Source organism: Notolepis coatsorum, assembly GCF_963971535.1.
Source record: "Notolepis coatsorum genome assembly, chromosome: 1".
Lineage (NCBI taxonomy): Eukaryota > Metazoa > Chordata > Actinopteri > Aulopiformes > Paralepididae > Notolepis > Notolepis coatsorum.
Window position 1 is genome coordinate 322,950,963 of NC_140165.1, and position 14,458 is coordinate 322,965,420.

The 14,458-nt window shown below is 39.9% G+C and overlaps 1 protein-coding gene across 1 annotated transcript in view; it reads left to right on the forward strand.

Moving 5' to 3' along the window:
• Positions 1 to 5,043: 5,043 nt before the first annotated feature.
• The window catches only part of LOC311226736 (alpha-2-macroglobulin-like), a gene marked incomplete at both ends in the record, with an annotated part of 36,756 nt that continues 27,341 nt past the window's right edge, over positions 5,044 to 14,458 (forward strand). The window contains 7 exons of the mRNA XM_084312146.1: positions 5,044 to 5,129; positions 5,305 to 5,485; positions 5,701 to 5,857; positions 6,154 to 6,206; positions 9,876 to 10,041; positions 10,127 to 10,211; positions 10,415 to 10,568. Of these exons, the coding sequence (XP_084168272.1) occupies positions 5,044 to 5,129; positions 5,305 to 5,485; positions 5,701 to 5,857; positions 6,154 to 6,206; positions 9,876 to 10,041; positions 10,127 to 10,211; positions 10,415 to 10,568 (882 nt within the window). The remainder of the gene's footprint in view (positions 5,130 to 5,304; positions 5,486 to 5,700; positions 5,858 to 6,153; positions 6,207 to 9,875; positions 10,042 to 10,126; positions 10,212 to 10,414; positions 10,569 to 14,458) is intronic.

Below are 14,458 nucleotides of genomic sequence, written 5' to 3' on the forward strand. Positions count from 1 at the left end.
CTTCCCAAAGGTCAGTGAATACCACGATCACAACACCAGAGGGAGCTCCACAAATCATGTTAAACCCAGATTCGGCTCAAACAAGGGACTAAACACGTTTCGCAATTATGCCACATCAAGTGGAACGCCCTACCCACAGCTGTAAAGGAATGTGAATCCCTACTCACCTTCAAAACCGCTCTCAAAAAGCACCTACGGGAGGCTGCAATTTGAAGCTGGCCCCTGTAAATGTCCAAACCCCCCCCCAACCCCCTTCAATGTACAGTTTATTTCCCCCTCAAATGTATATACTCTCTTTTAGAAACTCTGTCTCTTAAACAGTACTCTTATCTGTATGTCATGTATGTCATAAATGTCATGATGAATTGAAAATGGGGGACCCTGATGTAAACAAGATGAAAGTCTTTCTCTGGTCTGCATCCCCTTAACAATTGTGTGTTTTGAGCTGTACTGTATTGTACCTATTCTGCAATCTATTAATAACATTTTCAATCAATCAATCAAAACTATATGGTGATTAACTATCAAAAGCAGATCAATAAAGAGGGCTCTGAACCCGGATTGGTGTGGGCTTAGTACAGAGTGATTTGAGAGAAATGACTTACGTTGAATATTCACTAAAGACTCCCAAGACTTTCGCTAAGCAGGGTAACTTGGAGACAGTTATTCAAATCATCTCCAGGGCCACCTGTATGTATCCAGACACTAGGAAATCTTCCTGTTGAGATAGAAAGATTACATTATATATCAATTGCTCTGTAATTAAAGGAACAGCCAGTTTTAGAAAAAGAATATTCCAAATGATCCTCACCAGTAGAGGTCCTGGGATCTATGGATTGGAGAGTGTCTAATACTTCATTGTGTGAAAAGGGACTAAAGGAGAATTGAGGGGTGTGATCCACGGAACTCACACAATCAGTGTCTACAGTATATCAACATTAAGATCAACCAGAGGAAGTCTGATATATTCTCTAACAGGTTCCCAGCAACTGCAAAGTATTTATTAAATGCAAATTTAGTTTTGGCTGGAAAGGATGTTGCTATGCATAATATCATTTATGAACGCATGTTCATTTAAACATTTTAAATTCCTTTTCATGACTGTATACATACAGTATATACACACAAATATTGCATAATGTATTTACACCGATCTATTTTATCATCTATTATTACTATTTTATATTATTTCATACTTAATTTTGTATGTAGCCTATAGGTGAAAGGGAAATTTACCAACACACTTCTCTTACGATCACACAGATCAAACACACTGTCTTTCCCTTTCTTACTATCACACACACACACACACACACACAATTATTCCACATCAATAGTATTCCTGAATGTCTTTCTTTGATGTGAACTACATCCCTTGTGGGCTTTGCCCCCCTGTTGAGAACTGCTGGGTCAAAAACAAAAGGTTTTTAAGCCCAACCTGCTCATGTAACCCTGTGCTTTGACCTCTGATGAAATGCATGTATACTATGTGTACGTGTGCCTTGTGTAAGTTGACAACGTAATCTTCTAGTTTGAGCAGGTTGGGGTTAAAAACCTTTAACCTTTTGTTTTACAAAATAAAAGTTAAATCTTCACGTCTTGGCAGGTTTGAAACTTCATTATTATTATTATTATTATGAGATTTAATACTTTACATCTTTTCTTGTACATACATTTATTATCAGATTTGCACATTTATAAGATAAAGAAAATAAGAATATAGTAATATTTATATCAATAGGCTAGAGCATGTTCTGACCCAGCAGTTCTCAACAGGGGGGCAAAGCGTGTGTGTGTGTGTGTGTGTGTGTGTGTGTGTGTGTGTGTGTGTGTGTGTGTGTGTGTGTGTGTGTGTGTGTGTGTGTGTGTGTGTGTGTGTGTGTGTGTGTGTGTGTGTGTGTGTGTGTGTGTGTGTGTGTGTGTGTGTGTGTGTGTGTGTGTGTGTGTGTGTGTGTGTGTGTGTGTGTGTGTGTGTGTGTGTGTGTGTGTGTGTGTGTGTGTGTGTGTGTGTGTGTGTGTGTGTGTGTGTGTGTGTGTGTGTGTGTGTGTGTGTGTGTGTGTGTGAGATAGTAAGAAAGGGAAAGATAGTGTGTTTGATCTGTGTGATCGTAAGAGAAGTGTGTTGGTAAATGCATGCATTTCATCAGAGGTCAAAGCACAGGGTTACATGAGCAGGTTGGGGTTAAAAACCTTTAACCTTTTGTGTACGTGTGCCTTGTGTAAGTTGACAACGTAATCTTCTAGTTTGCTAGTTTGATCTTTTAGAAGTACACAGTGAATGGAGCCAGACTCCCTTATTTGGGCAGAAGAATTGTGAAACACTTGAGTTGTCTAACTATTGGATGATATGAGTGTGTTCTGCTGCTTGTCACTCAACACTGCTCCCTGGCAGACCGTCTCGTAATCACCCTCTCCTTTGGTCATCTTTCTGGCCCCAAGTTAAAACAACCTCTGGCCTCCTAGATTCGTTTTTAGTACTTAAGTACTTTTACTCAAGTGTGTTTTTAGCCAGATACTCTGACTTTTACTTGAGTAAGATTTTGAGGTGGGACCCATACTTTCACTTAAGTATAATTTCTGGGTACTTTTTACACCCCTGCACTACACTACATTACATTACACTACATTATATTATATTACACTACATTACATTATATTATATTACACTACATTACATTATATTACACTACACTACATTACATTACACTACACTACATTACATTACACTACACATTATATTACACTACACTACATTATATTACCTACTGTAAATTGTACCTAAATTGCACCTCATCCTATTTCTGCCTTGCACTATATAGTATTGTATATTAGTACATTACACAGTATTGTATATTATATGGTAACTCAGTTACGTCTATTCTGCATCGAACATTGTACATATGTCTATACTGAACACTGTGACCTCATTTTTTTACTTCTAATTTACATGCTATACTATGTTATTTTATTTCATACTTATCTTGTCTTGCACAGTCTCTGGAGCGTAACAGTAAGAAGCATTTTGTATACAAGTATTCTGTACTTCTGTATGACAACTATTAAAGAAACTAAACTAAACTAAACTATTACACTACATTACATTATATTACACTACACTACATTACATTACACTACACTACACATTATATTACACTACACTACATTATATTACACTACATTACACTACACTACATTACACTACCTTATATTACACTACACTACATTATATTACACTACACTACACATTATATTACACTACACTACATTATATTACACTACATTACACTACACTACATTACACTACCTTATATTACACTACACTACACTACTAAACAAGATGTCTCCAGTGTCAGGATAGTATAAGATGTCTCCAGTGTCAGGATAGTATAAGATGTCTCCAGTGTCAGGATAGTATAAGATGTCTCCAGTGTCAGGATAGTATAAGATGTCTCCAGTGTCAGGATAGTATAAGATGTCTCCAGGAAAACTCCAAAACAACGACCTCTGTCTAGCAGCTGAAAATAAACAGGAAAACAAAAGCACTTCAGAAAGAGAAAACCCTAGAAACACTCAAGAACGCTCCTCTACCACTGAGGACAGCGTGACATAAACAAGCATCTGAACACAGGAAACCAAGCCTCCTTAAAGGCACTTTATACAATGGCATGCAAATTTCTCGACTCTGATTGGCTGAAACAGTCAAGTTACACGTGGGTATTTGTTATAACCAACGTTCTTGGTCCCAGGACCCGCCCACAACCGAATTACTATCAATCCGCCGTGCGAGTTTTTAGAAGTGAACGCAAGATGGCGGACAGTAAACGTTACGAAAGGATATGTTGATAGGGTCATAAAGACTAAATGAAAAACGATTCTGTCACAGCGATTGTGTTAGTTTCTTAAACAATGTTGGATTATGTAATTGGTGGGTCATGAGTCATTGTGGAACAAAATTAAAATCGCGCAAATTGATTGATTGATTGATTGATTAATTGCTAATTTTATTACTGTCCACCTTGTTTCCAAACTTCTTTTTTTCCCCTATAGGGGAAATGTGTTAGTTTGTTGGATGTCTTAGTTGAAAGACAGTTGGATGTGTTAGTTTGTTGGATGTCTTAGTTGAAAGACAGTTGGATGTGTTAGTTTGTTGGATGTCTTAGTTGAAAGACAGTTGGATGTGTTAGTTTGTTGGATGTCTTAGTTGAAAGACAGTTGGATGTGTTAGTTTGTTGGATGTCTTAGTTGAAAGACAGTTGGATGTGTTAGTTTGTTGGATGTCTTAGTTGAAAGACAGTTGGATGTGTTAGTTTGTTGGATGTCTTAGTTGAGAGACAGTTGGATGTGTTAGTTTGTTGGATGTCTTACTGAGAACAGTTGGATGCACTTCCGAGCTGCTTCCACATGGAGGCAACTACTATTTTTTTTTGGGAACTACTTTTTCCTGCGGATGGTTTTGTCAATAAATCTTCAATTAATGTGTGTTTATTGTATAGCAATAAGGTTGGATGAATGCGCCAGTTGTATAAAAGCCATTACACCATGTGCAGTCGTGGGTTATGAGAATTAGACCATTAGGTCTAATTCTCATAACCCACTCCTGCGCGTGATGTAATGCTTTAGCACACCTGACACCAATCAGGTGCCAATCAAGCCCACACACCTGCCCTGCCGCATGGCCCACAGAGAGTCTGGTGACTGACCGCTCACAAGAAAATGTAAACGTCTCCATTGCTATTTATTATTTGTGGTAGTGTGGGCTACCTAGCATTATTTCTTTAAGTTTGGATCACTGATTTCAGTTCATCAATTATTTATTTGCACCTACTATATAATACTATACCTAATAGTTGCCATCTACTATTGGATTATGAGTGTGTTCTGCTACATGTCACTCAACACAGTGTGGGTGGAGCTTACTGTAGTAGAGTCTATATAACAGACAGCCCAGAGGCTCAGCTACATGTCACTCAACACAGTGTGGGAGGAGCTTACTGTAGTAGAGGCTATATAACAGACAGCCCAGAGGCTCAGCCCCCTTCAGTCATGGCTCTTCCTGAAGTTCAGATGTGGAGGTGGATACTAATCGTCTGTTTCAACTGGATCTGTGTGAAGCAAGTGGTGGCAGGACCGTAAGTGCAACAGCTTTTTACAATCGACCAACAATACAATATAATTCACCTGAGACTCGACCAGACAAGGCTTACAGTATAGCAACGAGTTTCACATGTATGTTGAAGGATGTTTTGCTCTCCGACTACTAGCCTACTGGGTTGGAATTGTGTTTGACTGCATTTGTAATTGCAGGCAATACATGGTGGCCATTCCTGCCGTGTTGGAGGCTGGGTCTGAGGCTAGATTCTGTGTGAGCCTCATGCAGCCTAATGAGACTCTGGTCACGACCATCACACTGATCTCAGATCAGGAGAACACAACCGTCTTCCGGGAGACCTCCAGCACAGCCTTTCACCGCTGCGCTCACTTCCAGGTCAGTTCTAGCCTCACCAGTGTAAATAGCAATATCACAGATGTTATGCTGCAATAGATGCTTATACTGTACATAAAGATATAAAGATTCAACACTCAATTAAAAGCATAATGTGGCTGTAAATATCCACGTGGCTCTTGGTGAATTCTTAGAGGTTTTAATTTGAACTGCTATAATTGATGGATGTCTCTGAACTGTAAACTATGTGTCCACAGGCCCCTGCTGTGGGGGGCGAGGTGGTGCAGACGTTCAAGGTGGAGGTTCGAGGTGAAACCTTCCAATCAACAGAACAAAGGAAAGTCATGATCAAAGCCTACGATCCTGCGACGTTCGTCCAGACAGACAAACCCATCTACCTCCCTGGACAAACGGGTAACTTTGAGTGGATTATGTTTGAGTCAGTATAGCATTGTGCTAGAATGGGGGAAGTGCAAGTTTTTCATTTAGATTGACCAGAAGTGGATCCTATTGTCTTTGATTGAAGATTAAAGAGCAAAGGTTCTGTGGAAATGATCAGTTTTAACATGATCTCAGATCCAAGTAGACTAGCATTTTGTTGATCTATAATGTAATATACTATACACTATAATATATATATATATATTTTTAAACTATAGCCTTTAATCTTTTGTAAATCTTTTGTAAATCCTTGTCATTTCTCTTTGCAGTGCATTTCAGAATAATTTCACTGGATACCAAATTCAGACCTGTAACTGAGTTGGTAAGTGTTGAAACTGTCAAACATGTGAAGCGGTTATAAGTTGGAGTACTATTCTACTATCACAAAGAATTAGATCAGGTCGCTGGGTGGCGCAGACCATGCCTCCCACTGGTCGGCTGTAGTGAGGATAGAAGCCTTGCATCACGTGTCCCCTCCGGTACACGAGGAGGCAGCCTGTCTCATCATTTCACCAGACAGCGCGGACTCTCAGTGGCAAGGAGTAACGTGTGGGAGGCTCACACTGCCCCCGATACTTCCTGTCTCTGCTGTACAGGCGTCACCCAACCGACCTGTAGGAGTCGCTGTCCACAACGTCCAATCCCCACCCATCGACTTCCACCCGCTACCTCTGCCAATTGTGTTAGTATGACGACTGGCCCAAGCCGCAGGCAATGCTGACTTGGGGAGTCGAGACCGCAGCCTCTTGCATTGGTGACGAGTGCAATCTCCGCTACGCCACCCAGCCGCTGGAATTAAATAATTATAATAAAGATAAATATGACTATTTGTATATCATTAACAATTGCGTTTTGCATTTATAGTCATGACTCAATGAGGCATCGTAAGCATTACACCCACACACTGCAAACTAAATAAATAAGAACTAAACCCAATCACCGCGGATATAGCTACTGTATAGTGGAATAAACTGTATTAATATGCCATATACTGTCGTGTTCTCTATGATATTGTTTATTGTTGGTTTTATTTATTTTTATTAGTGCTGTCAGGCGATAAAAAATTGATCTAATTAATCTCATTTTAATCGCATAACCATTTTAGGCCTGATATTCTATAATCATATTTCAAATTGCATGTGTCCGGATGGCAGAATTCAGTACTGTATCTAGAAAACCTTCTGTTTAATCATCTTCCCTTTATTCATTTGCTTAGATTTTTCAGGTCTGGTCAATTCTAGCATGGTGTTATTCACAGTCAAAGATTTTTTTTTTTTATTGATATTCTCATTTGGTTCATTACAATTTACTCAAGCCTAGTAACAGACACAGTATTTCTGACACTGGGAACATTCCCTGAGATCCATAGATGTCACTAGAATCAGATAGCAAATGGACCATTTAAAAAATAAAAAAGTCTGTAAATGTTTATTCTACGTTCTTATGGAATGAATATATAAATATATAATAATAATAATAATTTTAATAATAAAATAAATATATTAATATATATTTTTTGTATAAATTTTGCGTTAATTTTAATAACGCGATAATTTGCTGTGTAATTAATTAATCTAATTAACACGATAACCTGACAGCCCTAATTTTTATTGCTTAGAAATAAATCAATGCGTGGGAAGCGGCTTGGTGAGGCAGCTCAGCAGTCATGAGTCGGGGGGGCAGCGCTGCCAGCAATCTCCTAATAAAACAAGTCATTAGGATAATATAAGCCTACTTTGCTGGAACGATTAATTACACACATATACAGTACGTGTGTGTGCACGCGCTGAGCCTGCCTCACCAAGCCGTTTCTCCACGCATTTATTTATTTCTAAGCAATAGGAATAAATAAAACCAACAATAAATAATATCATAGAGAACAAGTCGGTATATGGCATATTAATACAGTCTATTCCACTATACAGCAGCTATATCCCTGGCAATTGGGTTTAATTCTTATTTATTTATTTATTTTCGGACATGGTTGGTTGAGTCATGTAGAGTCAATGTAAAACATAATTGTTAATGATACAAATATTGTCGTATTTATTATCATTATAATAATTTAATTCTGCTGATGTCTTTTTTTTTTTATCTACTTTTTCTCCCCATTTTCTATTTGTCTCCCATCCCAATTTTCGTATTATCCAATTCGACCCTCCCCTGTCTCGAACGTTGCTAGACCATGCCTCCCACTGGTCGGCTGCAATGTGGACAAAGCCTTACATCACGTGTCCCCTCCGGTACACGAGGAGGCAGCCGTCGCATCTTTTCACCTGCACAGCGCGATCTCTCAGTGGCGAGGAGTAACGCGTGGGAGGCTCACGCTGCCCCCGTCGCTTCCTGATTCTGCTGTACAGAACCGACCTGTAGGAGTCGCTGTCCACAACGTCCGATCCCCACCCACCGGCTTTCCCACCCCCTAATACTGCCAATTGTATTAGTATGAACGACCAGCCAAGCCGGAAGCAACGCCGAGAGCAGGGCTCGAACCCAGCATCTCCTGCGTTAGTGGCGAGCGCCTTGCCCACTGCGCCCATTAGCTGCCCAATTCTGCGGATGTCTGTAGAATCAAAGTGACCACAATCCCCAAGTACTTCTTCCAAATAAAGCTGTTAAAAACACGGGTGCACACCGGTCTGTCCGACTCACGACTGCCTTTTCGAGTTTGTACATCCTACGTACACATTTACAATACGAAGCAGTTCGAGAATGCCAAAGAAGTTTGTAAATCGAGTTACAAAGGACTTTCTTGGTAACGTTCTCTTATGTCCATTCGAGAATCAGGACAAATGTATCTTGTGTTATCGTGTCGTGGCGTGTGCCACTTGCATTTTTGTAAAAGATGACTTTGGAATAGCTAACTGTCTTATTCTGAGAATCACAATATTGTATTGAAACTGAAGTGATGAGAAGGATAGAAAATGACTTTATTGTTTGTTTTCTTGCAGTACAATATTGTTGAGATTACGGTAAGTCACTGAAATTACATTCTTTGCAACACAAAATATTTAGTGAATAAGGTATGAGTTGTAGTTCCTATCGACATCCTGAATTGTGGTGTTGTGGAATCTAATCAATCTAATCAATCTTTTAATTTTACATTTTTATTTAACAGTTGAATTCTGTATACATGGTTTTATTTTTACAAAGACAGATGCAACCTGCCGCTGTGTTGTAACACTATTTAGTTATTGTTAGCTACGTTTCCAATGCAACCCCAACCTGCTCAGACATCAGCAACCCTAACCCACTCAGACACCAGCAACCCTAACCCACTCAGACACCAGCAACCCTAACCCACTCAGACACCAGCAACCCTAACCTGCTCAGACACCAGCAACCCTAACCTGCTCAGACACCAGCAACCCTAACCTGCTCAGACACCAGCAACCCTAACCTGCTCAGACACCAGCAACCCTAACCCACTCAGACACCAGCAACCCTAACCCGCTCAGACACCAGCAACCCTAACCTACTCAGACACCAGCAACCCTAACCCGCTCAGACACCAGCAACCCTAACCTGCTCAGACACCAGCAACCCTAACCTGCTCAGACACCAGCAACCCTAACCCACTCAGACACCAGCAACCCTAACCTGCTTCTGTAGTTTTGAGGGAACAAGGGTTAGGGTTATGAATCCAATGAACTGCTTCTCCGCCTTGACATCCGTCCCAAATAGCGAGTAACGAAGAAACTCAGTAATATCATTTGCAGCCATCAAGCTAAATCATTTAAAAATGAATGAAATCCCTAATTAACAATAGCTGTCATTGAAATTAAACAATAACTATGTCATTGAAATGTTGTTGTTTTAAGTGATTATTCTTGCTTAATGTTTTGTTCTTGTGTTTTGTTCTTTTTTGTTTTAATTTCGTCTATGTATCTCAACATTGTTGCAAACCAAGGCAACCTTGATGATCTCTCCAGACCTAAATAAAGGTTTGAATGAATGATTAAAGGTTTTGTCAATTTAACTTTTCAAACAGGATGTTAACGGCAACCGCATTGCACAGTGGGTGGACGTCACATCAAACGGTAAAATACTGCAGCGTTCTTACTCACTGAACTCTGAGGCTCCTGAGGGATCCTACCAGGTTGTTGTGTCGATTGGTGAGAAGAAAATATATCACAGCTTCAAGGTGGAGAAATATGGTAAGTTATGCTGCTCTTATGTACTGTAACATTCCTTGCATGTCGTGGAAAATGTGTTACAGTAACGACTCCATTTTGTCTCCAGTTTTACCTAAGTTTGAGGTGAAGGTGACGGTGTCTGGGGCGATCAGTGTTGAACAGAGCGAATTCAGAGCTGAAGTTTGTGCAAAGTAGGTCTACTGTGTGGTTTTCTTATTTCTTTTAGATTCTAGTTCAAGCTGTGCGTTGGGACATGTTGCTGCACTTGGTGATTGTATCTTGAGACATTTAGTCCAAATGAAACATCAAGAGAGAGTAAAAGCCCTCTGTCAACCCCACCAGGTATACATATGGGCAGCCTGGCACTAACCCTAACCCTAACCAACCCCACCAGGTATACATATGGGCAGCCTGTGCCTGGCACTGCAGAAGTGGAGGTGTGCCGACCTCTTGAACTGTATGGGATCCCTGTGCCCATGTCCTTCAACCACGAGCATCCAGAGGGAGTCCCAGCGGTCACCGCCCCCTGCCACCGAGAGACCAAGGAGGTACAGTACAGAACCTCTCCTAACCCAAACCCAAGGAGCTACAGTACAGAACCTCTCCTAACCCTAACCCAAGGAGCTACAGTACAGAACCTCTCCTGACCCTAACCCAAGGAGCTACAGTACAGAACCTCTCCTAACCCTAACCCAAGGAGCTACAGTACAGAACCTCTCCTAACCCTAACCCAAGGAGCTACAGTACAGAACCTCTCCTAACCCTAACCCAAGGAGGTACAGTACAGAACCTCTCCTAACCCAAACCCAAGGAGCTACAGTACAGAACCTCTCCTAACCCTAACCCAAGGAGCTACAGTACAGAACCTCTCCTAACCCTAACCCAAGGAGCTACAGTACAGAACCTCTCCTAACCCTAACCCAAGGAGCTACAGTACAGAACCTCTGCTGGAAATACATCCACTGTAGGCCTGACATGTAAACTCACCAGACACATGGTAAACAAACCAATGTTAAAACTTGTATCTATATATCGATAACTGCGTGATATCGATAAGTGGCGTCACATATCGATATATTTGCATATGTAAAATATAAATAAAATATTTACATACTTTATACTATACTAAAATACTAGGTCTTGTGGCATGTTTTAGTTAAAACATCCCCATTTCATGTAAAAATCAGTTGAATTGCAGCTCTGCCCTGTGCCTTCAATAAGCATCACTCCTCCATCACATCCAGAGACCAGACTGTAACATGAGGGTCACTGTGGTCGTGCTGACCGGGGAAATCTGGTACACGAATGATGGCGGCAACAACAAAGGATTGCTGCAAAATAAACATAAATGTGTTGTTTAAATAATAATAATTTAAAAAGAAATTATCGATAATTTGGTCCCGATTTATCGATTCTTCCAAATGGGATATTGTCTCAGCCTTAGTAGAAACACACCGCGGCTGAACCCGTGTTGTTAGGCCAGAGTCATCAATGTGACCATGAACAGGAGCGATGCAGGCAAGGGGATAAGAAAACAAAGTAATTATTCAATAGGCTCAATAATATTATATAAAGAGGCAATTATTACAATATATTTTTTAATACATAACAATACAGATGGTACAATAATGTATTATGAGAGTAAAAAGGTAGCTCCTTGTTAGATTATAAGTCAAATGATGCAGTAACGTCTTCCATTACTTTGTTACAGGAACAGGTAATGTTACCCTGAACATGGTTTACTGTTTACATTATGATTATGATCATGATTATGATTATTAATAGTATTATTATTATAATAATAATAATCATAATAATAATAATAATAATAATAATAATGTATTTCTTACTTTTACTTCTGTAGACTGACAAGAATGGCTGTGCCACGTTTACCATCAGTATGTCAACTTTCACAAGAATGGGGATGGTCAAGGTGCTCGCAGACAAACTGTATCTCACTGCCAAGGTGGAAGAGGAGGGAACAGGCAAGTATTTTCACACGTTTCTGATTAATTAATTAATTAATTAATTAATTAAAAAAAAAATCTAACCCTGACTAACTTTACTGTCATGCACTTGTCCTAATAAACTAACCTACACTGTAACACGCAACACTTTGATGAACATTGTTACTCAGCTGATAGAGTTGTACCCTTCTTGCTGTCTTGTCGTACAGAACTTGTAAGTCGCTTTGGATAAAAGCGTCAGCTAAATGACTAAATGTAAATGTTTCTCACAAAGAAACACCGAACGAGCTCACCTGGCAGGAGAAGCATTTTCTTTTTCAGTCATTTTGACATTCTTTTGGACTATAGCCCACCTATTTGCAATTGTACGTCAATCCAAATCACTTGGATTGTGAATGTGAAACATCACAGAAAAGTACTGGTTTGAGCTATGAATACACGGATATCGTTCACCTGAAAACCTGTGTTATTGTTCGTCTGAAGTATTCACATATTGTTCACATATTCACATAAGTAATAATGTTCACATAATTATTATTATTTACACTGCCTTTTCTACTGTACTATAATCATATTGCCTGTATTTGTGTCTCCTACTGTCACCCTGCCCATACATGATGCCTGAATCTCCCCAAGGGGCTCAATAAAGGAATATCTTATCTTATCTTATTGTACAGTATATAACTATATATATATAACTATATATATATAACTCAGGTTCAGCTGCTGTGGTTCTTTACTGAGCTGACATCAGTGTTTTCTCCTGGACAGGTGTTTCACAGACTCAAGGGAAGACGATATCACTTTCATATGTTGTTGGAAAACTTTCATTTATCGAGACACCAAAGGTATACGAGTCTGGAACAACTGTGGAGGGAAAGGTACGTCCATCTTACACTGCTTTAGTCCCATCCTAACCCTGTGAGATCTAATACTGCTTTAGTCCCATCCTAACCCTGTGAGATCTAATACTGCTTTAGTTCCATCCTAACCCTGTGAGATCTAATACTGCTTTAGTTCCATCCTAACCCTGTGAGATCTAATACGGCTTTATTCCCATCCTAACCCTGTGAGATCTAATACTGCTTTAGTTCCATCCTAACCCTGTGAGATCTAATACGGCTTTAGTCCCATCCTAACCCTGTGAGATCTAATACGGCTTTAGTTCCATCCTAACCCTGTGAGATCTAATACTGCTTTAGTCCCATCCTAACCCTGTGAGATCTAATACTGCTTTAGTTCCATCCTAACCCTGTGAGATCTAATACTGCTTTAGTTCCATCCTAACCCTGTGAGATCTAATACTGCTTTAGTTCCATCCTAACCCTGTGAGATCTAATACTGCTTTAGTCCCATCCTAACCCTGTGAGATCTAATACTGCTTTAGTTCCATCCTAACCCTGTGAGATCTAATACTGCTTTAGTTCCATCCTAACCCTGTGAGATCTAATGCGGCTTTATTCCCATCCTAACCCTGTGAGATCTAATACTGCTTTAGTTCCATCCTAACCCTGTGAGATCTAATACGGCTTTAGTCCCATCCTAACCCTGTGAGATCTAATACGGCTTTAGTTCCATCCTAACCCTGTGAGATCTAATACTGCTTTAGTCCCATCCTAACCCTGTGAGATCTAATACTGCTTTAGTTCCATCCTAACCCTGTGAGATCTAATACTGCTTTAGTTCCATCCTAACCCTGTGAGATCTAATACGGCTTTAGTCCCATCCTAACCCTGTGAGATCTTATACTGCTTTAGTTCCATCCTAACCCTGTGAGATCTAATACTGCTTTAGTCCCATCCTAACCCTGTGAGATCTAATACTGCTTTAGTTCCATCATAACCCTGTGAGATCTAATACTGCTTTAGTCCCATCCTAACCCTGTGAGATCTAATACTGCTTTAGTCCCATCCTAACCCTGTGAGATCTAATACTGCTTTAGTCCCATCCTAACCCTGTGAGATCTAATACTGCTTTAGTCCCATCCTAACCCTGTGAGATCTAATACTGCTTTAGTCCCATCCTAACTCTGTGAGATCTAATACTGCTTTAGTCCCATCCTAACCCTGTGAGATCTAATACTGCTTTAGTCCCATCCTAACTCTGTGAGATCTAATACTGCTTTAGTCCCATCCTAACCCTGTGAGATCTAATACTGCTTTAGTCCCATCCTAACCCTGTGAGATCTAATACTGCTTTAGTCCCATCCTAACCCTGTGAGATCTAATACTGCTTTAGTCCCATCCTAACCCTGTTCATATGGACTACTGACATTCTGTGATACATGTGTTTGTTTCTACCAGGTTAAAGTTGTTTACTACATTCTGTGATACATGTGTTTGTTTCTACCAGGTTAAAGTTGTTTACTACATTCTGTGATACATGTGTTTGTTTCTACCAGGTTAAAGTTGTTCACTACATTCTGTGATACATGTGTTTGTTTCTACCAGGTTAAAGTTGTTCACTACATT